At 55.9% G+C, this 27,562-nt stretch overlaps 3 protein-coding genes and 1 long non-coding RNA gene across 4 annotated transcripts; 3 read left to right on the top strand and 1 right to left on the bottom strand.

Annotated features, from left to right (window-relative positions):
• The first annotated feature begins 1,822 nt into the window (after positions 1-1,822).
• CD93 (CD93 molecule) lies at positions 1,823-6,731 on the top strand. Its single transcript, XM_055725997.1, has one exon. It carries the CDS (start codon positions 2,087-2,089, stop codon positions 3,815-3,817), a length of 1,731 nt encoding a protein of 576 aa, XP_055581972.1. The 5' UTR covers positions 1,823-2,086; the 3' UTR covers positions 3,818-6,731.
• Positions 6,732-9,419: 2,688 nt separating this feature from the next.
• Positions 9,420-11,375, top strand: LOC114017658 (uncharacterized). The gene is made up of 2 exons (XR_003562828.2): positions 9,420-10,928; positions 11,164-11,375. It is a non-coding gene; the product is annotated as an uncharacterized LOC114017658 (long non-coding RNA).
• Positions 11,376-12,516: 1,141 nt separating this feature from the next.
• Positions 12,517-15,950, top strand: THBD (thrombomodulin). Its single transcript, XM_005445680.4, has one exon. The coding sequence runs from the start codon at positions 12,592-12,594 to the stop codon at positions 14,278-14,280; it is 1,689 nt and encodes a 562-aa protein (XP_005445737.3). The 5' UTR covers positions 12,517-12,591; the 3' UTR covers positions 14,281-15,950.
• Positions 15,951-16,069: 119 nt separating this feature from the next.
• Positions 16,070-18,391, bottom strand: SSTR4 (somatostatin receptor 4). Its single transcript, XM_005445635.3, has one exon. It carries the CDS (start codon positions 18,345-18,347, stop codon positions 17,106-17,108), a length of 1,242 nt encoding a protein of 413 aa, XP_005445692.3. The 5' UTR covers positions 18,348-18,391; the 3' UTR covers positions 16,070-17,105.
• Positions 18,392-27,562: the final 9,171 nt, after the last annotated feature.

The raw sequence follows: 27,562 nt of genomic DNA, 5'->3' as shown, positions 1-27,562 counted from the left end.
AAACAGGTCTGGGGAGGAACAACAGAAATCTGTAGCCTTCAGTATTGGGACTTCTGGAAAAGTTTACATTTAGGGTATAAAGGAGGGAAGTGAACAAGGTGGTTTCTTGTTTTGGTTCCTCGGTAGGATTGCTGTCACTTGCTACCGCCTTAGTGAGCTAACTCAGAACACAAAACCCAGGCAAATCAACAAATAGGAAGGAAAAGGCTGCCCAGGAAGGTGGTGGAATCACCATGCCTGGAAGTGTCCAAAAAATGCGTAGATGTGGTACTTAGGGACATGAATCAGTGGTGACCTTGGCAGTGCTGGGTTAATGGTTGGACTCGATAATCTCAAAGGTCTTTTCCAACCTAATTCTAAGATTACTGGAATGAACATTGAATTGATGGTTATGGTGGATGCCTGCTAAGCAGAGAAAGATAAAACAGACTCACAGGTCAAGGGGTTAAGGTCTGAATGAGCTGCTGCAAGAGGGAAGCTCCAGAAGATCCTGGGGATGCAGAAGGGCGGGCAGACTGCCAGTGAGGGAACCAGGATTAGCTTTTTTTAAACTTGTTAGCTTTTTGCTCATTTACTATCCCCCCCACCTCGCACTACCACATATTCCAATGACCGTGCAAATAAACTGCCCCACATTACATGAGATGTCCGCAATGTGCCATCAAACCACTCTACCTGACTGTCTTCATCCAAAGGCCTCCAAACAGCACGTGGAAAGTGCAAGGAGCACCGTGTCTGGAGACCCCATCCTGCAGTCCTCCCTTCTTCAGGGCAGTCCATTCATCTTCACCCTTTGCATCACTGCCACTGCCCTGACCTATCTGCAGGTGCTGCTTGAATCCGCTTGAAAAGGACAGCTTTTTCAGTAAAATAAAAAATGACAGGTCCAACCCAGGACATGCCGAGGGGTGCTGAGATGTGCAAAGCGCTGGGCTGCATAGGCACAGGGCTGCGTTGTGCGCGTGGCTGCGGCATCCCGACAGTGAGCACACCCGCCGCAGTGCTGTGGCGGAAGAGAAGTCACTGTATTGCCTGGCATCTCCTGGTCTGGAAAAGGACAGCCACAGCATGTCTTGCACCAGTAAATATTCAATTTAAATATTTAAAAGTACTTAAATTTCAATCACGCTACTGGAATACTTTTGGATCCTAAAACACTGTTGCGGAGAAGTTTCTTCAAGCCCTTCTAGGGGCTTTTGCGACAGTAGTGTTTGTTTAAATGTTACAGCGTGCTATATTTATATTTATAATGCTTTTGCACTTGTCTCCAACAGCCTTCTGCAGAGCCACTGACATCGGTCAGACCCAGCTGATTCTCGACACTACACCAGCTAGGGGTCAAGTGATTAGCATGTTATTAACAGGGAGCATCGCAGCACCAGCCCTCACCCGCCTGATGCTGGGGCAGCATCTGGCCAGCACTTTCCCTGGCATGGAGGGTTTGATCCAGACGGCATCAGGGACTGGCCAAGCTTGGCTCTGTCCTGGCAGCCTGGACCTTCCCACGACCTAGCTCCTATTTCAGGCCTTGTCCATCTATTTAAAGCGCACCAAGAAGGGGAAAAATGCACTGGAGATGTAGCATGTGCATGGGACACCGCGCCAAATATTCAGTTTCCTTTAGAGGCTGATAGCGAGGGATCCCACAGCGTTTTGTTTATGCATAGTTATTTGTTTTCTTTTTTTCCCCTTTTAGCAATGCATGCTTGAAAATGGTCAGGCCCTATTAGGGATTAGAAAAGTCATCTGCTGGGGTGAGCGAGTAGATCAAGCCCCGGAAAATTAAAAAAGCAGGGAAAAAAGCAGGAACCCGGGTAGCTTCCCCTGCAGAAAAACGTTGGTGGCTGAAGGGCAGCACGCCCCTCTGCAGCCAGAGCTTTGGGATGGCAGCGAGGAGAGGGAAGACAGCGAGGGGACCGGGGCCGGCAGCAGCGAGCAGGCAGCTACAGGAAACTGCAGCCTCCGGTGATAAATAGGAGACCGGGGAGCACAGGATGCGCGTAGGGCGAGCGCGGTGGGGCGAGGGGATGTGAGCCGGCGGCTGGCGTGTCCCTCCATCCCACCCTTCGTCCGTCCAGCCGGCGGGATGGCCGCGGCCCGGCTGCTGCTGCTGCTGCTGCTGCCGCTGCTGCCGCGGGGCTCCGGCGGGGAGGAGGCCGAGGCCGAGGCCGAGGTGGTGTGCGCCGGCACCGCCTGCTACACCCTGCACCGGGCCGAGCTGGGCTGGAGCGCGGCCCAGGAGCGCTGCCACCACAACGGCGGCAACCTGGCCCCGGCGCGCAGCCCTGGCGAGGCTGAGCGGCTGCAGGAGCTGCTGGCCATGGCCGGCTGGCTGGACCCGGCGTGGATCGGGCTGTCGCTGTCACGGGGCCGCTGCGTCCAGCCGCAGGAGCCATTGCGGGGCTTCGCCTGGGCAGCCGGCGGGGACCCCGGCAACTACTCAGCCTGGCTGGCCGAGCCGGCCGTCACCTGCCTCAGCGCCCGCTGCGTCAGCCTGCGGCCCGCCGGGCCCTGGGGCCCCGCTGGCTGGGCCGACCGCCCGTGCCGGGCGCTGCTGCCCGCCTTCCTCTGCAAGTTCAGCTTCCGCGGGATGTGCGGGCCCCTGCCACTGGCCGGGCCCAGCCGGGTGGCCTACACCACCCCCTTCGGGGTGCGCAGCTCCCGCCTGGCTGCGGCCCCCTTCGGCACGCTGGCAGAGGTCACCTGCGAGGGGGGCGAGGGACCCACCTTCGCTCTCTGCAAGGGGCCGCTGGAGGGGGGCGGCTTCGCCTGGCACCCCCCCGGGCCCCTCTGCCCTGCCGCCTGCGCCCACCGCAACGGGGGCTGCCAGCACCGCTGCCTGGAGGCGCCTGGGGAGTCCCCGCGGTGCGCCTGCCACCCCGGCTACGTCCTGGCCCCCGACATGGCCTCCTGCCTGCCCGAGGATGCCTGCCAGCCCAACCCCTGCCAGGGGACCTGCCGGACTCGGCCCGGTGGCTTCGAGTGTGGCTGCGAGGCCGGCTACGCCCTGGCACCCGATGGCCGCAGCTGCCTGGACATGGACGAGTGCCTGGCCGGGCCCTGCCAGCACGAGTGCCACAACACAGCCGGCAGCTTCGTCTGCCTCTGCCGGCCCGGCTACCAGCCGGCCGGGACGGATGGCCGCCTCTGCCGCGATGAGGACGAGTGTGCCCGGCCTGGCGTCTGCCCCCAGCTCTGCCTCAACGTCCCCGGCTCCTTCCACTGCGCCTGCCAGCCCGGCTACCAGCGCCAGCCCGGCGGTGGCGATGCCTGCCTGGACGTAGATGAGTGCCTGCGGGACCCCTGCCCCGGGCCCTGCCGCAACCTGCCCGGTGGCTTTGAGTGCCTCTGCCTGCCTGGCTTCGTCCTGGAGGAGGATGGACATGGCTGCCGTCCCGCAGCCACCACCGGAGAGGAGCCCACGGGGGCCCCCAACAGCACCCTGCGTACCACAGGTGTCCCACGGACCAGGGGCACCCTGCAGACCGCAGGCAGCCTCCAGACCGCAGGTGCCCCATGGACCACCGGCATCCCCCGGACACTGGGCATCGCCACCGGGGCAATGCTGCCAGCCCCCACGGCAGTAGGGTCAGCGCCCGGCCCCGAGCACAGCACCGACGGCCCCCGGCTGCTACTCTACTACATCCTGGGCAGCCTCGTAGCGATCCTGCTGCTGATGGCCTTTGCCCTGGCCCTGCTTGCCTGCAGGAAGAGGGCGGCCAAGCGGGAGAAGCGGACAGCCAAAAATGCAGCGGACAACTACTGCTGGGTGCCGGAGCAGCCGGAGAGCCATAGGGTGGGCGGCGAGTGCAGGTAATGGTGTCCAAGGCAGCAAGGCGGGGGAGCAGAGCCTCAGTGACAGAGAACATCTTTTTCGCAAACTGAAAAAAAAAAGAAAAGGGATGGGGATGGGGACGGGGCGATGCTGTCTGTTCAACATGGCATGTCCGGGAGCCTGTTCTGGGGTTCCTTGCAAAGCGGGAGCTGATCTCTCCTGCAAAGGCAGGTCTGGGCGCTGGGTGGGAAGGCAGCCCAAATCAGCCCTGCGGTTTACAAACCAGCCACCGCTGCCGCGAGAGAAGGGTTAACTGGGACAGTGCTGCCAGGTGGAGAGAGGGAATGGGATTGAATTTGCCTGCCAGGGCTGCCCCTCAACTCTGCAGGACCCCACTGTGCTTCAAAATAGCAAATTATAAGTTTTGATTTGCCTTCCAAACTGGTTAATTTCATTTTTCATTTGGTCTCCCCTACCTGTATTTCAAATGCCAAGGTGCAAAAGCAGCAGCTTCCCTGCCCCATCCCTGCACAGCCCCCCCAGCCCCCCAGACTTTGTCATCCAAAAGCAACACCAGTCCCCCTGCTCTCGCCTCCCTGGCAGCAGACAGCCTGCATTCAACCCTCGGTTTTGCCTTGTTCTCATTGAAATAGGTTTGAAATTCTTCTCTGTTCCACCAGGGCAAGAATTGGTCTCTGCAGCCACAAGCAGGGTTGTTTATTTTTATTTTAATTAAAAATGTCACATCAGAGGTAACTGAATAAACCTTTTTAAAACTACAGCAGCAGAGGGCTTCTCCAGGGGAGCAGGCACTGCCAGGTTAGCGGAGCTTTCATTCCTGCAGCTCCCCAGGCCTGGGTAGGGAGTGCAATCACGCTGAGTACTGGGGGGGGGGGGGGGGGGGCCAAAACCTCCACCCCCCATCCCCGAGCGCACACAGCATGGGGAGTGCTGTTCAGCTTGGCCTTGTAGATGAGGGGCCAAGACTAGAGGATATATGGTAAAAAGGTATGAAAAACTGTGCTTAGAAGAACGACCTCTGTTTCTGGTGTATTCAGCTTAAAACTACTTGCAAAATACGGAAGACAGTGCTCCCCTTCAAATGCAGCTGGATGAGAGACTGGATTTTTCCTGCTGGATCATACTTTTTGGGTAGAACCCCTTCCCGAAGCCCAGGGTCCAGGCTGTGTGTGTTTTCCATTCCTCCCCCTGCAAAGAATACACTGGATGTTGTATATTTGCTAATTATTATATATAAGACTTCTAACCTCTCTTCAAAGCAAATGCTTTCTCAAGGCTAAGTTGTTCCCCAGTTTTCCCCAGGTACCCAACTTCAGAGGGCTGTTTATACCGGGCCATGAATGAAGCCTCTTTGAGCTGTTCCAGCGTGAATCCTCCCCAAAAAACTGAGTGGCACAGAGGCAGTCCTGCTTGCCATCAGGCAGTGCTAGCTTCATTATTTGCCCGTGCTCTACAAGGCAAAAAGGTTCTAGAGAAGAACAGACATGTGATTTGAACGGCACATAGGTTTCCTGAGGTTTCTGCTCGTTTCATTGTATGCTCGAGGCTTAATGGCTGCAGAAATGGGAACTGAACACAAAGGAGTTTGCTGTAGGCAGCGACCTGCATCCTGTTCTTCCATGTGTGGAGGAAAACCCTTTCCTGCTGTTTTTTCTTGTCTTCATGTCTCCATTGTAAAATTAAAAGAATGCCAAAACACAACAACACAGGAAAATGTAGCTGATAGAAATGTTTCTAATGTTCTGTCTGTGCTTCCTTTTCTCCACACAGTGGCTGGGAGAAGCAATGAATGCAGCAGTGGCCTTCTTAGAAGTCCCACTGAAAATTCATGCCCTGTCTGTGTTATGACAAGCTGGCAAAGCATTTCAAATGCATGAATAAATTATGCAAATGAGAAACCATACCGAAATTGGTGAGACAACCTACATACATAAAATTATGCCTGCGCTGTTGGGCTATGCCGACTCAGGGTCTGCGTGAGGAAAAGGCAGTCGCAGCACCATGCCTCGCATTGCAGGGCACTAACTGCTTGGTCTGCTTTATCAAAAGCTGAGGTGTTTTCCAGATGTTAATAGTCTCGGGGTCTTTCTGCCTTATTTTTCAGTTAAGTTATCAATTAATTGTTGTATCTAACACTTATTCCACTATGAAAAAGGGAAAAGGAAGCGTAAACAGAGGCTCAGAGCTGGTACAAATCTGAGACGTGCTATTTATTCCAGAATTCCTCGCTAAAACCTATAATCCTGATTTCTGTTATGACCTTTGTGTATTCCGGTATGCGTACTGTATTACCAGTGGAGTACGGTAGTGAGTCCAGCCTAGGGAAGGCACTACTTTGTGCCTGGGTTTAGTTTGGGCTCTCTCGGGTGGATTATTTCCTGATGTAGCATCCTTCACCCTGGTGCAGTTACACCTGGATAATCTCATCTCTCCCTTTCTTCCTGCCACGAACCCAGCAGGAATGTTTTGATCCATGTCCTCGTTAGAGAGTTATCCAGGGCCCCATGAATCCCATGGACTGAAGCAAATGTGAATGGCACCAGATAGTTTGGTACCCTGTCTTAAAGGAGACAGGACATTCATCCTGGCCCAAGGTGGTTTTACCGTTGTGCCTGGGGCAGCTACCTCTGCTCCCTGTTCCCTCCATACACATGAGGTGCCATTATAAGCAAGACCTATACTGTCCTGCTGTCGCCATGGCAGGACGGGTTAGCCAACACGTCCAAAATGCTTGTAGATATCAACTGGTTTGTAATGAAGTAAGTGTTATATTCTTACGGTCCAGAATTAAGACACTCCTTGTCCTTCATGGCAGCGGCACGTCAGGACTGAGTCGACTTTGTCTTTGACTAAAAGGATAAGGTTATCCCACACATTGAATAACACCATATGTTGCTTTTCTGATGAAACACCAATAAAATCTAAATAGAATGCGTCTTCAGTGGTTTTTAATACATATATATGATATCAAGCTCTATTATTTATTTCGTACATGTAATCCTTGCATTTTCTACAGCGGTGGATGGTGCTAACAGAGCCTCTGTCCGCGCTCATCCCTCATGCAGCAAAGTCAGTGGGGTCTCATGCTTTCATAGGCACTGCTGTCCTGAGGGAGGACCATCCACTTTGTGTCTACCAAGGCACTGGGATGATCTCAGTTGGACCCTGAGTCCACAAGCAAGTGTGGACTCACTTGAGTGAGTAAACCCATGAGCAAGGTCGTAAGCCCATAAGCCAGGTCCTAAACCCATAAACCAGGTCCTAAGCCCATGAACATGGTCCTAAACCCACGAGCAAATTCCTAAGCCCACAAGCAAACCTGCTGATTTCAGCCTAGCTCTGCATGAGGGCAGAGATCTGGTTTTCTGGCTCTGGTCAGCAACCGGACACAGAAGCTCCATGAATTCAAGCTGCAGGACTGCTGGCAGCTAGAGCTACCCCCATGGCATGCACCAACAAAGAAAGGCCATCCTGAACAGGGAAAGGGTCTCAAAGATGGGGGAAAACCCCCTCAACAACATAAACCCCCATTTGTTTCACCCATGCCTGAAGTAGCATTCATGCGGTGTTTCATGACTCATTGATATTTGCCTGGAATAGTGTTTAAAAGCAAGAAAACCCTAAAAAAAGGACACTGCGTCTCATGATGGATGTTTGGTGCCTCTGACACATCAGACTACAAGGAGCGTTCCCAGAGTTGTTCTGCCGGCCGCTGGCCAGGTAAAATTTGCTGGCAGAGCCTGTGCAGGGAGCAGGGGGTGTCCCTGCCAAGCACAAGGAGCTGCCAAGGGTGGGATGATGGTGATATCTTAGCAGGAACGTTGTTGCCAGCCAAAATGTGGCAAGAGGCTGCCAGCCTGCTGTTACCTCTGATCTCATTTATTGTGCTGGGCCGAGGTTGGGGCACGCTGGGTGGAGGGCCCCCTGCAATAGCCTCCCCGCTAACCCAATAAAACAAAGCCAAGCAGTGCAACATGCTAATTCTGCCATACCCCATTTATAATTTTCCCCCATTTCTAGGAAAGGTGCTGCAGGGAAACAGCTCCCACCAGAAGAATTTAGAGAAAAGGTACTGACTAAAGTTAAAATATTATCTACAAAATACCATGCTTCTGCCTTCAAATTCCACAGTCAGCCACTGCAAAAACAGATGCTTTAGATGTCTGTTCATTTCCTCTTTTTATTATTTTTATCTTTTAAATGTTTCTTGGCATTTGGCTTTCCCGAGCCCTTTCAAGGCTGCTAAGTGAAGTTCACGTCTGGCCAAGCAGATTCGAGCAAGGCTGGTGACAACGTGTCGGGGGAAGGAGCCAGCCTGCGTCAGAGCAAAGATGCTACGGGAAATTTCCTAAGGGAAAACCCAGCCTCGGGGACCTCGAGCTGCTGGGCAAGTGCATGTCTCAAGGATGCTGCAAGGGTCAACAGAAAGCTGACGGTGAAGGATAAGATTAGCCCCTAGATAAGCCAAACTTCCAGCCTTTTCCCTGCTGGGGTCCTGACAAGGTTTGCCTCACCTCTCCATTCCCTGTAAATGGAGCTATGTGCTTGCCAGCCCTTAGAGAAAATGCCGATTAACTCGGCTGCACTGGCTTGGGGCAGGGGCATGGGGTGGCACTGGGAGGGGGGGGGGGGTATGGGGGGAGGGGGGTGAGGGCAGGGCACCGCGTGGAGGTGATGGTGGGAGAAGAAGTCACACACTTGCCGTGCCAGATGTCACAGACACCCAGCCTCAGGAAGCTTTAATCCCTGTGGGAAACTGCATCGGCTGCTTTCCCTGGTTGTAGTCCAAGAATTAACATAAAACTATGAGCCAGAGGGAAAAAAAAGTAGCAGGCGTGCTTGCAGGACCTAGTCCAGCCCTACCACTGCTCCCAAGCTGCATTTTCTGCACCCAGGCTGAAAACTGTGGCCGTAGGAGACCATGGAGCCACGCAGGCACCTGTGGAGAAAACATTTTTCCAGTTCTGGCCGGGAAGAAGGCTCACTCACCACCAGGCCTGAGCCCTCCAGCCCTGCCTTCTCCAAAGCCATGGTGGACAAAACTCCCTCCAGGCAAAACCACAAGTAATGCTCTTAATTGGTGTGCAGCCAATTAAGCATCCTCAGGACGGCTGTGCAGCAATGCCCCCTTGCAGGTCCCCATCCCGCCCAGGTGCCTGCCCAGGCACCGAGTCGTATTTTTGGATGTATTCGTTTGTCCACCGCTACCTGGCCTTGAGATGTTTTTCCTCTGGTTCAGGGCAGGGAAATCTGCTTTTTCTGCACAGATTGTGGTGGCAGCGCGGCGGGAGCAGGGCTCGTACGCCCAGCCCACACAAGTCACCCAACGCGGGCAGAAGGGCCCAACCGGGCTTAACGGTCCCAGGCGGGACCAGGGCAGAGCGTGCGCCCATGGAAAGGCACGTGTGTGCTGCTCAGCGCTCTGCCCTTCAGGCTTTGGTCATCCTGACGTAACAATTTGAGATTATATTGTTATGTCATAGTATAGTATATTTATTATATTTATTGTACTTTTATATAAATTATATCTATTATATTACATTACAGTATAGTATATTTATGATATTGTGTTATATTTATTATGTTAAATATACTTATTATATAACAGTACAGTACAGTATAGTCTATATACATTTATTATATTACATGAATTATATTTATTATATCACATTACAGTACAGTATAGTAATTATATTCATTATATTCCATTACATTACAGTCTAGCATAGTACACATTATATTTATTATATTACAGCACATTACAGCATAGTATATTTATTATCCTTATTATATTTATTGTACTTACCTTAATTATATTGTATTACATTCAACTATTACATTATATTAAACTGTGTATAATTATCAGCATCCTGACATGAGGAACCTCATTTCCAAAGCCCGAGGACCAAGCAGAGAAGATCCGTGACACATAACCGCAGGTCGGAACTATTCAAAATACCCGCCAGCAGCATTCCTCTGCCCGAGGGTGACAGTGACATCCCGGTGAGTCAGACCCAAGCAGAGCGAAAGGTCGCCCTGGGTTATCGCGGGGGGCAGCCGTCGGGGGGCCAGGCGGGTGGCGGCAGGAAGAGCACCGTGAGTCAGCCCTGCGCCGCCGCACCACCACCGCCTGCCCTGCTCCGGGGCCACGGAGAGAAAGGGTCATCTCAATGAAAAAAGAGTTATTAAAACATGGTTAATCTCCTTTCTCCTGCTCAGATTATCTTTCCCCGTCTAGTAGCGAGACCAGCCCGGCAAACTGTTGTCAGCAGGGCAAGGACATCAGTGGGATGACCTGAGTAATCGTTGTTTGGGGAGTACTGTATTTTTTCCTGGAATTTTTCAAAATATTTCTCATCATGCAGCCTTGAAAAGGAGAATTGTAACCATTTTTATAATTACTTCTTTTGTTTGTTTTTTTTTAAAAAAAGAACAGAAAACTATCAGGTTTTTTTCCTTTCCACCCATCACATTCTGTCTCCTTTCTTTTTCTGTTGTTTGCCCAGACCATTCCCCCCTTATTTTGCTCTTTTGCTTCTGAAAACAGACAAAAATGAAAAAGAAAGAAAAAGAAAAAGGAAAAGAACAGAAAAAGGAAAAGAAAACGAAAAAGGAAAAAGAAAAGGAAAAGAAAAAGAAGGAAAAAGGAAAAGGAAAACACCACCAGAAGTGAAATAAAACCCACAACTGGGGAATGACAGGTTTTACTAAAGCAACGCAAGGTCAGCGTTACCAAGCCCTCCAGGAAGCTTCTGGGAATTATCCCCTGTGCATGTTTTGTGGCGATGAAGAGCAGCTGAGCTCTTCCCAGACAAATGATTCACGCTGGCAGGAATGGAATCTTAGGGGGAGACGATGGCTTATAGGCTGAGGTTAAGGACCCCTGGGCTGACCCCAGCCCTGCGCCATGCCCCTGCCTGCCCCTCTCCTGGGCGAGCATCCCTGCGGGCAGAATCACACCCATAGGCTTTTGTTTCCCGTGCAGGTGAACGAGCTGGAATTTTCAAGGGGTTGGAAGGATAGACCGGAATGCTCTGTAGGCCAAGCTCGGAGCTCTCCATCGTTCCTCCTGCAGTTGAAAGGAAAATAGCATTTCCTTGGTACTCCCCTTCCCAGAGCGCCATGGATGAAGGTGTGAAAGAGGCCAAAGATGGGCAGGGGAAAGGTGTCTGATAAAGAGCACGAGCTCCTCTGTGCCCATTTCCATCAGGCTAGCTTTGCAGCTACCGAGCTACCAAGCAGCACAGTTTGCCTCGTGATGGCTTTTAAAAATATATATATTAAAAATTATTTTTTTTATTGTATTAGTTATGTTTATTATTCAGGATTATTATTACTCTTTTCCCCATCTTTCCTTCTCTCCACAGCACCGTGTAAGCTATGCGAACCGCACAGGAAGAGGACAAGACAAACATACAAGTTTAATAAAGTAACCTACTCGCAACCAGCGAAGTGAGGAACCAGGGATTTGCTGCTCCGCAGGGGATCCCGAGGGCTAATTGCAGTGACTGAGTCTTTCGGTAAAAACACTGGTCTCAAAATTGAAAAAAAAAAAAGGGTCAAATACCCTTTCCTTTGAGTGGCGAGGCTTTGGATGTTTGCTTTTCATTTTTGTTTTGCTCTGGGCTGTTTCTGACAGCAGAGGCGGATCCTGCAAAAATAAAAGCACGGAAAGGGTACAGCTGTCCAGAAAGCAGCAGAGGCACCTGTGAGGAAGGGGAGACAGGACCCTGGGGGTGAGACCCCCGGCACCCTACAGCCCCCCACCCTCACTGCCTTTGAGGTCCGGAGGGATCCTTGTGGTGTGCAGCTGAGCAGCAGCGGCCTTGGAGGGGATAGGAACGACTGTGGTGGAGCTGGGACCCCCGGCTCGGCGAGGCAGGGGCTGAGCAGTGCCAGGCAGGCTGGCAGGGACCCACAGGCCAGCTGCCCGGCCCCGACAGGGCGTCCCCGCTGGGGTAGGGGCTAGTGGGGATGGCATGGGGGCTGCCGTCAGTGCTGCTGCCATCGCCATCTCCTGTCAGCTTTGCCATTGCCGTCTGATGTGGGCTTTGCCATCGCCATCCATGTCAGCTTTGTCATTGTCATCTAACGTTGGCTTTGCCATCACCACTTTGTGTCAGCTTCACCATCGCTGTCTCACGGTGGCTTCGCCGTCACCAGCCATGTTGGCTTTGCCATCGCCGCCCACGTTGGCTTCCCCATCGCCACCTCACACCAGCTTTGTCATGGCCACTGGTGCCAGCTGCGGGTGCTCAGCAGGCATTGGGCCGGTGCTGAGCGCGGTGGAGCCGATGCTATACTGAGCCGGGGCGCTGAGCCGGGGGGGCTCCATCGGGCTGCCTTCCCCCCCGGGGGCCCTTCGGCCAGGGAGCAGCCCTCCGCCGCTTGCTCTCCCTCGGGACAAGGCAAAAAATGGCTTTTTCCCGGCGCTGCTCAGCCCCGGAGCCCGGCTGCCGGCGCGCCCCGAGAGGGGGTACCCCTGGGCAGCGCTCGGCTCCCCCGCGCCCCCCGCTGAGCGCCCCCGGCCCCCGGCTGGGCGGGGAGGAGCCGGCGGCAGGACGGGGCGGGCGGGCAGCGGGGTGGGGGGGGGAGCTCGGGGTGGGCGGCAGCCGGGATTTACCGGCCGCCCCCGCCGCAATCACTCCGCGCGGCGGCGGCGGCCCGTCCCCGGAGGCGCTTCCTTCCTGCGGCGAGGGGCGGGGGGCGCCGGCACCGGCTATAAATGGGGCGGGCGGCCGGGCCGACGGCGTGCCAGAGGTTTGCCGTGCGGGCCGGCCCGTCCGCCGCCCGCCATGCGGCGGCTCCCGCTGCCGCTGCTGCTGGCCGGGCTGGCGCTGGCGCTGGGGCAGGGGCGGGAGCCGGAGCCGGGGGGGGAGCCGGGGCCGGCCGCCCCCTCGGGCGCGCAGTGCCTGGAGCACGACTGCTTCGCCGTGTTCTGGGCGGCGCGGCCGTTCGCGGAGGCCAGCGCGGTGTGCGAGCGCGGCGGCGGGCACCTGATGACCGTCCGCTCCACCGTGGCGGAGGACGCCATCGCGCTGCTGCTGCAGAGCCGCGGCGGGCGGCTGTGGCTGGGGCTGCGCCTGCCGTCCCCCCTGCCCTGCACCGAGCCGGCCCAGCGCCTGCGGGGCTTCCAGTGGGTGACGGGCGACCGCCGCACCGACTACTCCAACTGGGCGCCGTCGGGGCGGCGGTGCGGAGAGCGCTGCGTGACCGTGTCGCGGGATCTGCGCTGGGAGGAGAGGCGCTGCGATGCGCCGGCCGACGGCTTCCTCTGCGAGTACAACTACGCGGCCAGCTGCGGCCGCCTGCCCCCCGCCGAGGGGCTGCCCGTCACCTACACAACCCCCTTCGGCGCCCGCGGCGGGGACTTCCTGGCGCTGCCGCCCCGCAGCGCGGCCATCGTGCCGGCCCTGGGGCTGGAGCTGCGCTGCGAGGAGGACGGGGAGGGCGGGGGACCGCGCTGGAGCCGCGCCGAGCCCGGAGCCTGGCCCTGCCGCCTGGCCGCCGGGGGCTGCGAGGGGGCGTGCGGCGAGGAGGGCGGCCGGCCGCGCTGCTCCTGCCCCGACGGCAAGGTGCTGAGCCCCGACGGCCGCGGGTGCGGCTCGCCCTGCGCCGGCGCGCCCTGCCAGCATCACTGCGTCGTGGCCGGCGCCTCCTTCCTCTGCATGTGCGAGGCGGGCTACCGGCTGGCCGCCGACGGCAGCAGCTGCGAGGACATCGACGACTGCGCTGCCGTGCCCAGGCTGTGCGAGCAGGTCTGCGTCAACACCGAGGGCGGCTTCGAGTGCCATTGCCAGCGTGGCTACGAGATGGTGGAGGGGCACTGCCGGCCCCTCTCCCGCTGCTACGAGGCACCCTGCGAGCAGCAGTGCGAGGACGTGCCCGATGGCTACCGCTGCAGCTGCTTCCCGGGCTACGCCATCGACTCACTGAAGCCCACCCACTGCCTGCTGCACTGCAACCGCAGCCAGTGCCCGGCCCAGTGCGACCCGCACACCCTGGCCTGCGAGTGCCCTGATGGCTTCGTGCTGGACGACGATGCCAACAGCAGCAAGGTCTGTGTGGACATCGACGAGTGCGACATGAACTTCTGCGAGCACAACTGCACCAACCGCCCCGGCAGCTACGAGTGCCACTGCCACGCCGGCTACCGGCTCCACAGCCAGAACCACTGCATCAAAATCCAGGAGGACGACAAGGAGGGAGCGTACTCTGGGGACGCTGCCGGGTCCGAACCCCCGGTGCCCATCCCCAGCCGGACCCCGCCAAAGGTGGAGCGCCTCCACCCTGGCGTGCTGGTGGGCATCTCTGTGGGCGTCCTCTCCGCAGCCCTGGCTCTGCTGGCCCTGGGCTACCACCTGGCAAAGAAGCGCTGCAGGCCCCCTGCCACCATGGATTACAAGTGCAGTGGCCCCCACGAAAAGGAGATGGGACTCCAGCCGGTCACCTTGGGGTGTGCCGTCCCCAGCCAGAAATTGTAGGGAGAGCCGTCAGGACGGAGGGGGGTGCGGATGGAACTGGGTAGCATTTACCTCCCCCCGCCCTCGTGGTTTTTTCAAATGAGAATTTGGGAAGCGCTGTGATCAGCCCCACTGCCGAGAACGCTCACTGCTTTGCAGCCGACTCTTGCAATACTCGTGCCAGAGAGCAGCGAAGGTGGAGGGCACGGAGCTCCCTGGCCGCTCCCTTTGCGGGTGGTGGGCATTCGGCGTTCCTTTTCTGAGACGGCAGTCGGGGCAGGGAGGGGCGAGCTTCAAGCACAAACCGTGAGTGTGTTGCAGGAGGGACGTCTCCGGCTGGAACGGGCTACTTCAGTCCCCACCAAGCGTGGGACCGAGTGGCTGCCCAGGACGGGAGGCTGCCGCCCCCAAGCCCACTCCCCGGGCCGGGGGCATGCCGCTGCACTGGACGGGACGGCGAGGGACAGGGATGCTCCTGCTTTTGTATGGGCTTGGTTTAGTTTGTTTTTAAATTCATGGGCAATGGAAGAAGGAGCAAAGATCTTGTGGTCGGCGCTCTGCCACACTCCTCTGCGCCCCTCTGCCTCGCCAGCAGAGCCCTGGGTTTTGTCCCTGTCCCCATCTTTTGCCTCTCATCTCTGGCAGCTGAGCACTTTTCACCTTAAATCGCTCGCTGGGGACCCTGCTGAGCATCACCGTGCGAGGGCTAAAATCCCTGATTTCTAGTCCTTCTTACTGTTTCGGGGCTTTTTTTCAGGGGCGCAGAGCCGAAACAGGAATACCAAGACTGCCAGCATCATTTTTATCCATGGTAGGAAAGGCCATTTGCAGTCCTGGCGAGCCTCGTGTTCCCCATGCAATTTCTTCCGTGATTTTCTGCTACTGTTGGGTTAAACCCTTTGATTGCCTTTTTTTACAAACCCGCTTGACTGACCCCTCCTGCCCACAGGGTTTTTTCCTGGTTTTTCCCTTAGTCGGGGCTGAGTCTAACCCATGTTGAGGCTCACGGCAAAACTTTCCCTGGTGCGCAGGATCCAGCCCGCTGCTTACTTTCCAGCCACACGGGGGGGGGGGGGGGGAGGGATAAATCTGGAGAAGTATTTTGATGTGCTTTTCCAGCTCCATCGTTGGGTCGGGAGGCAAGGGGCAGCTCTGCAAAGGCAGCCTGTTGCCGGGGCGGGGGGTCCTGCTCCAGCAGCCGCCATGGGGTGAGGCCGGCAGCTGTTGGTGCGGGCACAGGGCGAGCGGCGGAGCGGGTGCTGACAGCTTTATGCCCGTGAAATATCGGCGTGCAGCAGCAGTTGGCTTTCCCACAGGAAGTTTTGCAAGCCTGAGGTCAGAGCTTGGGAGGGCTGGATGCTGCAGAGGGGCTGCGGAGCTCAGGGGGGTTGTGTCCCCCAGCCTTCCCCCCACTTGCGTGGTGACTGAGCTTGCGATCACGCAGCGTTTGCACCGCCCCCCCCCCCCCTCACCCCAGAAGGGCAGAGCTACACTGCAGCCTCCAAGGAAAAGAAAAAGATATGCATTGTACGAACCGTAGCTTTCCTAATGTAAATGATTCAACCCACTGTTTTATACACCCGGCACATTTGTAAATATTTATTTATTGGAAATATACCCTACGCGATGCACAATCACATGGTGATTTTGTGTGTAGACCAATAAAGCTTTTACAGTCTGGTTTATAGAAAGCTGCTAATGAAATATTCTTTCTCCCCTTCCCCAAAACAAATGGTTTGCCTCACCGAGCATTGGCCCATCTCGCAGCCAGAGCTCCAGAAGTCACAAACCCTGCTGGAGCGAGATGAAAAAAAGAAAATGGAAAAAAAAAAAAAAAAAGGGAAAAAGGAGTTGTGGGCTCTTAGTGGAGCATCAGGCTGAAAACACGCCCTGCCCGTTATTTTGCCTGTGTGATTAAAATAGAAGGAATGAGCCATAAATAATGGAGGATAACAAGAATAACATTAAAAGGACCAAGTTAAAACCAAATAAGCTGGAAATGGCTAATTTAATGCTACCTCAGCATGACCAAGCCGGTAGAGCCCCGGGGCTGTTCCTCAGCTGAAGTTTCTATGGGTATGTGTTTCAAGTACCACTAGAGGTGATGTTTACCTGCGGCAAAGAGCGCGGGACTCTGTTCTCCTGGGTTTTCTTGTGGAAAATGCAGGTTTGGTCCTGTGTGTCCTAAAATCCCTTTGCCTGGGAATTTGTGGGGGAGGTTTATCGCTGGGACCAAAGTTTTTTCCTTTCCCCAGTAGCTGGAGGGAGGCTTGGGACGCCCTGGAGCCTGCCAAGGCTCAGGTTGCGGAGTCTCAAGCTCTCATCTCAGTTGCTCAGAACCTCCCTTTTTTTTTTGTTACAGAAGAGGAACCCAAAGGGGTCAGGTTGATCCTGTCCTCTCCTCAACCTTCAGAGCTGGCATCGAGGTCTGGTCTGGTGCTACCCCCTTGCTCTGCCATAGATGTAGCGGGGCTGATGGGCTTTCAGGCTGTTCCCCGTCTTTCAGAGCATGTCTCAGGGATGGAACGGGCAGCTTGTGTTTTATTATCCCAGAGGGGCACGTGCCCCGTGGCTAGTTGCCCTTCACCAACACATTTTGAAATCCTCACCATCCCTGATCCCAGCGGAGGCTCCTGCGTGCCGAAGGTAATGGCAATAGTTACTCAGCCAACGTAATTAACTGTGTCACAGGCCAGTCTTATGGCTTTTTATTTTGTTGAGCTGCAACAGCGCGAGTGGGGACTGGCGGTGCGGGGCATTGGTGGCGTGTCCCCTCTTCCTCCAGGGTCCCCTTTGCCCATGCCGAGTGGAGATGCCCACGGGGACTGGTGAGGTGTGAGGGCACGCTAGAAGGCCGTGGTCTTTGTGAGGAGGGGTCCGGGCTTGCAGCAGGGCTCAGGGTGCACGGGCTCCTGCTGGCAGGGCAGGGGTGGGCAGACGCAGCCCTTGCCCTTGTCGTCCCCCCGGGGAGCGGCACAGTAGTCAAGGGGTTCTTCCTCCTCCTCTTCCTCCTCAGCAGCCCCCTCCCCAGTGTGGCAGCAGCAGAGGCTGGCGTCGAGGCAGCGGCGCAGCACGCCGTGGAAGGAGTGCCGGAAATTTTCGGAGAGGAAACCATAGAGGATGGGGTTGGCGCAGCTGTTGGAGTAGCTGAGGATGAGGGAGGCATTGTTGACGGTGGCATCCAGGCGGCCGGGCAGCAGAAGGTTGACCAGCTGCACCACGTAGAAGGGCATCCAGCAGACCACAAACATGGCAACCACCATCAGCACCAGGCGCGTCAGCTTGCCCTCAGAGCGCCGGCGCTGCTGCCAGCCCACCCGCTGCGCCACCGCCCGCATCTTGCCCACAATCAGCAGGTAGCACAGCCCCATGGCCAACACTGGCAGCAAGAAGCCCAGCAAGGTGGTGTAGACCACAAAAGCTGCCGACCAGGCTGGGCTTGGCCACAGGAGGTTGCAGGCCACAGCCTGGCCGTCGCGGGTGGTTGCTGTACCGGCGAAGATTGGGATGGGTGAAGCCACCAGCAAGGAGAGGAGCCACACGCCGCCGTTGACCATCTTGGCCACTCGAGGACGGCGGTAGGTGGCTGCCCGCAGTGGGTGCACCACCGCGATGTAGCGGTCCAGGCTGAGGACGGTCAAGCAGAAGACGCTGGTGAACATGTTGAGCCCATCAACGCCCAGAACGGTGCGGCACAGGGCCCGGCCGAAGGGCCAGTGGTGCAGGGCGGCTGATGTGGCCACGAAGGGGATGCTGAGCATGAAAAGTTCATCGGCAATGGCCAGGTTGAGCAGGTAGATGTTGGTGGCTGTCTTCATCTTGGCATAGCGCAGGATGACAAAGATCACCAGGGAGTTGCCCAGCAGCCCCAGCAGGCACACCAGGGCGTAGATGCACTGGATCACCACCATGCCTGCTATCTCGCCCGCCTTGCCGCCCCACTCCGCCTGCCCCTGCTGCCGGCCAGCTTCTCCCGTGGCCGTGCTGGTGTTGGGGGGCACCTCGGAGGCAGCCCAGCTGGATACGGTCCAGAGGGGCACGCCAGCCCCCTGGGCCCCTGCCGGCAGCTGCTCGGTGTCGGCGTTCATGCTGGGAGGTGGTCCATGGACGGGACACCACCGGGGATGGGGGCCAGCCTGCAGGCAAGGGCACAGGCAGAGGGAGAAGGGGATGAGAACTGTGCCGCACAGCAGGTGCAAAGCATGTCCCCTGCCTTCCCCCTTGGATTGTAGCCCCCCTGCTCCCTCCATCAACCCTGCGCCCTGCCCAGGCGTCTTCCCCTCAGGGCAGCAGCGTTGCCCGCTGGGACAGAGCACTCAGGCTCTTCGGGGTCTTAGGGGCTGCGGTGTGGGGTGCCCGTGCGTGTGGGCACCTCGGCTGTGCGGCCTGGGAATCTGCCGCCAGCCGCTGTAACGCACTGCTACAAACCCCAGGGGTTCCATTAAACCCTGTGGGGAATGAACAGAAGGAGGAGGTGAGCTGGACATATTTTACCTCTCGGTCCTCCAGGGACTGACAGAGCCTCCCTCCTCCCTCCCGGGGGGCGGCAGGCAGTGCTGGGAGCTGCTCCGGTGGGATCCACGGCAGGCTGTTGGCAATGCAAAGTCCTGCTTGACCCGAATTAGATGACCAGAAGGACTCGGACCTTTTAAAGAAAAAGACAGACCGCACTTGCCGGGCGGGAATACAGGCTGCTCTGCCTCCCCCCATCACCTACGCCACGCAAATCAGCTTCCCCGTGACAAACAAAGAGACACAACGCAAGCTGCTGGTTTAGCTCTCCGCTTCCCGATGGAAAATCACGCAGCGGACGTACCCGGAACGCTTCTCCCTCCGGTGCGCGGTGCTGGGCTGGCTGTGCCCCCGGCGGGGGGACGCAGCATCCTCCGGGGCTCCGCCACGCTCAGCCGGCGCTGCGGCGGGCGGGATGCGGCAGCCCGGGAGGCGCGGCGGGGCGGGAGGGATGGGGTCCCCCGCGCACCCCGCCTGCGCATCCCCTCGCACCGGCGGGTCCCTGCGGGGGCCGCCGGGGTGTCCCCGCCCGGGCCAGGCAGGAGATGGAGGCAGGTTGCCCTGGTGACTGCCAGCAGCCCGCCCCCTGCGCTCGCTCCCGCATCCCTCCCGCGCATCCCCGCATCCCTCCCGCGCATCCCTGCTTTCCCCCTGCCCAGCCCTTCCCTACCGAGCCCCCATGCCACCCACTGCGAGGCAGGGGGGTGCAGGCAGAGAACCCCCGGCTGGCTGGTGGTCCCCGCTTTGGTGGCAGGAGAGAAGCATCTCGCAGCACCAGGCCTCAGAAACTTGGGGACCAGGAGGCGGTGGGGCCCAAGCCTGGCCCCAAAATTGGTTATGCACTGAAAATATCGCCCCACATTGAAGCCCACACCAAATTTCATGGTGCAACGAGTAAAAAGGGGCAGAGATTGCATCCTGAGTTCTGCTTTTTTTTGGTTTTGGGTTGTTTTTTTTAATCAACTGTTGTATTTCTTTTTTTTTTTTTTTGGTTGGTTGGTTGGTTTGGTTTGGGGTTTGGTTTTTTTGTGTTTTTGTTGTTGGGTTGGGGTTTTTTTTGGTGAAAGGGATCAAGGACATATTCGTGCCAAGAAATCCCAATGGCTCAGCTGAGTGACAGCCCAGGTCTGGGGCAGGGAGGACCATAGTCATCGGCTGTGGGGCTGGGGCTTTCCTGCAGGCGCAGCCCTAACCCCACCCTCCCGGCCTGTAGCCATCAAGGGATGGAGCAAAGGACCCTCTCAGCACCTGCCTCTCGTGTTCCCAGGTCACGGCCTCGGGTGAGTGCCCGTGGGTCGGGGAGGTTTTGGGAAGTCGGGGTGGAGCTGCGGGCTGCCCGCGAGCTGCCCGCATCAGCTCATTCATGCGTGGAGGGGTTCTGACCACAGGGGTAGGAGCACAGATCAGCGCTTATGTTGTGCTATATTATATTACTGAGAACAGGCTCAATGTGCCTGGGAAAGCAGGTGCAGTTTTCTTCTTGGTGCTTAAATATACAACCATAGTTAATTGCGCAGCTGGCAAGGAGGTTTTGGCTATGACATCCCGGCTTAGTGTGGTGGACATGGAGAAGCACAGAGCATGCCGGTACCCGGAGCTGCAGGGACTGTGGCACTGGGAACAGAGCACCCCATCTCCACACACCGCTCCCCCCTCACCTCCGTGGGGTGTTTTGCTGGGGGGAAGATGAGGCTCCAGCCCGCTGCGATGGCACAGAAGTTCCCAGTGTCGGTGGCTGCTGGGCTGGGCAGGGGGCCCAGGAGGGGCACGGTGCTCCGGGGGTTCCTGTTGCAGCCGGCGACCGGAAAATGTGTAATAAAACAATGAAACCGTCTGCAGGTTACATCGGCCCCTTCCACCACCCAGGAGCAACAGGAAGCTTTTAAATGCTTTTTTACTGTAAGGGAGGAAAGTCCTTCACAGCAAGCAGGACTTTTGCCCGCATTGTGCTCCTGGTACTAGTCGTTGGGACAGCTTTGGGTGGGGAGGACCAGGGCACTAAAAGCTTTGTGTGGGAAGAACCAGGGGCGAATAGCAGCTTTGGCTGCCAGGGAACATTTTGTGGAGCCTCCTTGTAGGTGGCTGAGGATGCCCTGACACGGGGCGGTTTGTTAGGGCCCTGGGAGGCACCGCTCCAGCAGCTTGGGAGCAGCTCTCTGTCTTGAGGGCCTTTCCTAGGGAGTCCTACCCCCAGTGCTTGTGAAAGATGAGTTTTTTCTAAGCCAAAATGCTCCCCGTGGCTGGAAGGATGAACAGCAGTAATGGCTTTAAACCCCCTCCTGGTGCTGCCCTCCGTGCTGAGCTAACCAGCATTTACCCTCCCTCCTGCCTTCCAAACCTCACTGAGCCGAGAAATTTGAGGTGAGAGACTCTTCCCCAAGAATTTTGATTGAACTGCCTAGGAAGAAAAATCAACATGTCTTTTCCTCAAGAAATAAGCTCTCCAGATGGTTAATTTTAAAATAAAACAAGTCATTCCCTCCGCCCAAGATAGCATCGAGTGCTATTCAAATAGGTTAAAAAAAAAAAAAAAACCACCAAAAAATCAACCCTACCTGCTGCACCCGCAGCCTGCAATAGCAATAATTGCCTTTGCCAGGTGAGGTCTGAAGCCATCCCTCACCAGTTTATTGCAAACACGACACGCTGGCACACGGGCGCGTTCCTCGGGTGCCAAGTGCCCACCCAGCGGCTGTGCCAGCCTGCCCCTCACGCGGGGGCTACCCCTTTCCCGGGGGCGCAGGCTGAGGGGCTTAGGGCACGCGATGCTCACGCTGGCCGAGCTACTTGCCACACTGGGCGGCTTGGCGTTTGCAAACCCAAGCCTCACCCTGCCCTGCCGGTTCTGCCAGCAAAAGGCAGCTGGTGCTGACTGGTTTTTTTCTGGTGGCAAGAAAAAACATCCACCTTGAAATATGTCCAAAAGAGTTAAAAACAGCCAATGAAAATGTCTTGTTCTTCTCTGATCAAAATGAAAACCCAATGAAATATACTGCTGGGCAGAACAGACTGTGGGGTGTTTTTTTTCCCCCCTCTAGGCCATTTTTATTTTTAAATCTTTTCCTAAAAAAGGAAACATAGTTTCAAAATGGAACAGGTGAAATATTCCAATTGGAAAATGTCTGAAAAATACACTTCAGCATGACCCCCCGCTATGACCCCACGGTGCAAAGGTGGTCTGCAGCCCATGCCAGGCTCTGCAGCACAGGGGAAAGCTCACCCCGGGGTGCTGCTGGGGAGGGGGGGGGGGAGGTGCGGGGTGCTGCCGGTAGGTGTGCCCAGTGGGAATGTACACGTGGGCAGTGACGCAAGGCTGCATCAGATTAGCCCCATTTCCATACCTCAGTCTGGTGCAAATGCTCCTCCTGATGAGGAAGGTATCAGTTCCTTCAGCTAACAGTCCCCATGGCTGAGCATCTCGTTAGTACCAGTTTAGCCCCGTGAGAAGCAGAGGCACGCCGAGGGCTCTGCAGGCTCCGCCGCCCCGGGGGGCTGCTCCCTGCGGGCTGGGTGCTGCGGGCACCAGCAGCTCCACGGGTCACTGTACCATCACAAAGCACAACCACTTTGTCAGCATCCAGGAGCTGCTTCCTCAGCTAAAAATAGGCTAATCCCTGCAGTAAGAGCTGAATTAATATAAAAACGACACCGCCGAATGTGCATTTTCTGCGTTCGTAGGCTTTCAAGCTCGAATATAAAACCTGAACATCTTCGCTTTGCAGCCTTTATATACGTTCCCCTCTGGTTTTAGTTATGCAGAAGCTATAAACCTTTGCAATCCAAAACCTCCACCAGGATATTGTGCAGTTGTGAAGGAGGAGAAGGAAATCAGCCTCGAACGCCTGACCCTGCTTGTCCAACTTCAGTTCTAGTGTTATGAAATTAATGGCCACATCAGTTCATTAAATAAAGGCGATCTCCTGAGAGGGCGGCTCGGCAGAAAACCCAACGTCACCTTCGAGTCCAGCAGCTGCCTCCAAGCACGTGGCCTGCTGAGGGCCTGTGGCACCCTAACGCAATAACAGCATTGTGGCAGAAGGGAAAACATGTCTAAAATACCCTACTATTTAAGGAATTTCAATTAAATTTCAAGTAGAAAATTTTCAATTAATTTCACAATTTCCATTTTTTTTAAAAAAATCACAAAATGAGATAATACTGACGCCACTGGAGCAGAATAGTCAAGTGCAGAAGGAAGAGAGATGTAAAATGGATTAAATCATTTAATAGGGTGGTTGGGTTTTGCTGCTTCCAGTTTCGTGTGAGAGCAGCCATCGCACTGCACATGCCACCCTTCCCCCTAGACAAATATGCATAATCTTCAATTATTACTTCCAAAAAGAGTTGACAGAAAATGAGTTGAAACCAATTAAATTCAAGTAGAGGTTCTGGGCGTCTGGTTGCCCAATGGTGCAGCGTAACACAAGTTTCCTCCTGAAAACCTCCGGCTCTTATGGAGAAGATGCGAGATGCTTCATGGCCGTGTTGTGAGACCCAGCAGCTCAAGGCAGCACCAGAAAAACTTGAGTTTATCCCCAACTTCAAAGTCTGTGCAGCAGGAGTGTCCCCCACTGCCCCTTGTAGTCAGGGGGGACCCCCAGGTGTTTGAAATTTGCCATTTTAAGTGGTATTATTGTCACATTTTTCCCCAGAAAACTCTGTCTTACAATTAGCTAAATGAAATGCAAGTGCTTACCCTGGAGGGTGGCACTCCAAAAAAACGACCGGCGAGCCGGGCACCCCCTTGACACTGCTTTCCGTGGCTGGGGACCCCCTGATGCCCAGCTCCATCAGTGTGCAGCATGGAGAGCCTCTGGGTACTGGGGAGCAAGGAGGGGAGCATGCCCCTGGCATCGGGCCGGGTTCAGACGTCTCCTGGCACATCACCGTGTGGCAAGGGGCACCCTGCTTAGGTGGGGGTTTAAAGGCAACAGGTGAATAAAATCATCCCGCAACATCGGAGTTGCTGCCTGTGTCTGAGTTTTTCTGCGCACGCTTTCCTCAAGCAAAGTAAAAGCAAGGGGGGGGCGGGGGGGAGGGAATTTGCACCAGGGTCTGTCCTGAAAACCTTTATGGCCGTGTTTCTCACACTTAAAAAATGTTCACTGAAAAATTCAGCCCAGCTCCATTGCCAGGGATCAGAACACAATGTGCTACGGGCGCTTCGCCCCCCTGCAGCATGCGGCCGATCCATTCCTACGGATGTTAAAACACCCAAAAACAAACCCCGTGTTTTAGGCAGATGACAACAGGGTTTGTGGAGATGCGGCCAGTTTCTGTAGGGCTCAGGATTTCCTGGCGGAGCACATACATCCTTTGTCACGGGCGGGGACACCCCAGCTTTGGGGGCTTGGCGAGCGGGCCCGTGTCCCGGGGGAGCCCCAGGGGAGCCCGGCAGGGCTGGCAGGGTACGGCCTCTCTCCCGCCTCCTCCTTCATAACGCAGGTGACAGCAAACGTCTCACACGTCCCCTGACAGCTTTTGCATTTTCATTATGAATCCTTTGCTTGCAGCGATCGCACTGCAAACCCAGAGCTTCTGCAAAGCAAGCACAGCCTCCCCAGTGCGTGGAAGCCTCCCGGCCCGGGAGGCCCCCCAGCCCTTGCTGGTTTACTCACTGAACGTATTCTGTGAGTTGCCTTCCTGGCCTCTGGGTGTGTCACCCCCCAGGCAGGGGCCACTGGGTTGCAAAGCCAGATCCGAGCCCCTGGCATCGCTTCCGAGGGATGCCGTGCGGAGCAACGTCTGACGCCAGCAGGGAAGGAAGCGCTGTTAGGGCCCCCCAAACCCACCTCATTTCCCAGGCACAGCAAGTAAGACTGATTCTTGACACCATTATTTTGGTACCCCCAGAGGTGGCCCCTTGCACTCCGTGCCGTGGGGAGGTGATATCCCTTGGGGGGTGACATCCCCACCGCGCTTTCCATCGTGCCGCGAGCTGCCTGCAACGCTTGGGTGCATCGAGCAGGGAAGGGCAGACCCCGGGAGGGTGAGGGGTGTTGCAAGAGCTTTTTGGATGCATTTGTCTGCGTCGGATGGATCAGCACCAGGTGAGTTACAGCTGACCCGCTCCCAGGAGGATGGAGGTTTTGGCTTTTACGGATGGAGCCAGGTCTTAGTCCACGGGTCCGCAGGCAGCACACAGAGCTTTAGCTCCAGCCTTCCCAGCAAGGCAACTGGGTCCCAGCTGTCTGCCAGGATAACCCAGAGGGGAGCAGTGGGAGAAGGAGACTGCTGGAGCAATGCAGCACGCCAGGGCACCTCTTTGAGGCTGGGGACACATCAAGGGCAGGGGGGGGAGTGGCTGGAAAGCCAACCCAGGCCCTGCCTGGTTGTTTGGGCAGCACTGAACCCCATCTCCCAGCAGCCGCTGGCAGCAGGCAGGCGCCCGAGCGGGCGATGCTGTGGGAGCAACCAGGGAGGGAGATGCGTGGTGGGGGCTGCTGGTGTGTAAAGTCTTGGGGAGCACCCGGGTAGGGTTCCCCCCCCGTCCCAAAAGCTGCAAGATGACAGACGCTGCATCCTGCCTGTGTTGGCAGCAGAAGGGACCAATAGCATCACTCCCAGCTCCCCCGGTGCTGGGAGAGCTGGCCTCTGCAGCCAGAAAAGGATCTTCACTGCTTTTTTCCCTGGGTTATCGCAGGAAAACTGGCCGGAGGCACACGTGGAAGGTTTATCCCTAGCACACAGGCATGAAAGGGAGGTTTTGCCTGATCCATGCGGGCAGTGCTGGCTGGGAGGTGGGTGCTGGGGGTGCCCTGCCTGAGGGCAGCACGCTTAGTGTGCACCTGCTTTCCTGCCTCAGCATCTGCACTGAAAACATCATCAGGATATTATCTCACCATCCAGATATTATCTTAATTACAGCTTGTGGTGGTGAGGAGCCCTGAATCTTGTTTCAGTGCGGCTTCTGGTTTAAACGACTGCTTGAGTGAGGTACCAAAAGGAAATCCAGCGCTTTCTAATGATGACTGTTCACTGCTTAGAGCAAAAATGCAGAGGAAAAGCCCCTTTTTCAGGAAAAGAAGTGCCTTTTGCTCTGAAAAAGCCTTCTTTTCATACGAGGTGGGGCGTCTGAAAAGAAAAGTTACTGAAAGTACCTTTGCCTGTTGATGCCCCTGAGTTTGGCACGGGGAGCAGGGAGGAAACCAGCGTCACTCTGGCCACGAGCGATGTGACGGCCTGGCAGGAGTGAGCGGAGGGGGACAGGGAGCCTGGACTGCAGAGGATGTTATTCCATGTAGGGGAGGGAGGCCTCCATCGGCTTTTTAGGGGGGGAAAAAAAAAAAAAAAAAAGAAAAGAAAAGAAAAGAAAAACTTATTTTCCTGATATTGTTTTGCACCTCTAAAGGAAATTCCAGCACTGGGAACCTTCAGGGAAACAATGAGCGGGGCTGGGGGCAAAGGTGGGCTGCCCCAGGTTGGTGTGGTCCTCCTGCAGCCGGGGCAGGTTCCCGCACCTCCACCCCAGCCCTTTTGGGCACAGTCAGGGGTTCTGCAGGACCCCCACCCTATGGCAGGTGGGGAGCGGGTGGCACCCTGTGCCCGCACCCGCACAGAGCCATGCTGCCAGCATCCCGCTGTCCGCAGCCCACGCTGGATGGGGGCCTGTTTTTTGCTTTGCAGTTTCCTGTAACCTTGCTTTTCCAGAAGAACACCCAAATTCCAGAGCAAGCATGGCGTGTTGGGACACTCCCTGGCTTTTCATGCGCTGGAGAAGTCTTTTTTTCAGAGGGGCCAATACTTCAGCCTCATTGCAAGTGCTTCTGCTGTAGGGGGCTGACCGAGCACATCCATATCACTGCACTTTTTACTGGGACGTGGATTTTAGGATAAAATTATTACGTATATTTTTATATATATATAAAAATATCTAAAATTATATATATATAATAAAGAAAATACTATTTTCTCTCTGCTCCTTCCCTGAAATAACAAAGACAGCTTTAATTTTCAATGCTATGAGTTTCCTGGAGAGCACAGCTCTCCCCTCTCTTAGCATCGGCAACACTCTGCATCCCTGTGGATGAAGCCATGCTTGCTTAGGGATGCTTTAGCCCCGGCAACTGATAGTATCGCTGGAGAAAAGCAATGGGGTCCCGAGCCCGGGTGACCCGAGCGAGATGGAATTCCCCTTGGATCCCACAGCTCCCCTCATCCACGGTGTGTGAATGGCATCCCACCCCACGAACAGGGGGCTGCTGCATTTTGCAGGGGGTTTGAGCACTCTGGTTGCAGCAGCTGTGGTAATTCAGCATCGTGGAGGTGGCTGCTGGTATGCAGGGGTCTTCTCCATTGCGGTGGCCACGGCTGATGTGTTGGGGTGTAATTGTTAATGACGTTGGGTCCATTAGCGCTGAGGTCCATGGGCTGGATGCAGACATGCCCCACTACTCCCCATCCTTGATAGGTTTGGTCATACGTGTTGGAAAGACGTTTCTCCCTTCCTCTGGTCTCCCCGCTGGGTTTCCCTTCCCTCTGCTGAGACATGAGTGTTAAGTTCCCAGCTTAGCAAAACAGCGCTGGGTGTCAAATGCTTCATTTCAGGTTTTTGTGAGGAGCCAACTCATTTACAAATCACCAGCTGGAAGTTATTAGGCCCTTAAAACAAAATAAATTACTACAAAATTGTGCCTCCCTGCAGTTGCTCTGCAATTAATTTGTGCTGAGTGCTGAAGCCAGCTAAACCCCGGCCCACCGGCTTCCCTCTGCCCCTCCGGCACCGCTGTGTGCTCAGGGAAGGGCAATGAGGTGGGGGTGTGGGGGCACATTGGGATTTGGGGTACCCAGT

This window comes from Falco cherrug, chromosome 13 (assembly GCF_023634085.1).
Source record: "Falco cherrug isolate bFalChe1 chromosome 13, bFalChe1.pri, whole genome shotgun sequence".
Classification (NCBI taxonomy): domain Eukaryota; kingdom Metazoa; phylum Chordata; class Aves; order Falconiformes; family Falconidae; genus Falco; species Falco cherrug.
Note: the sequence above shows the minus strand (reverse complement) of the source record. Positions and strands in the feature narration are given on the sequence as shown.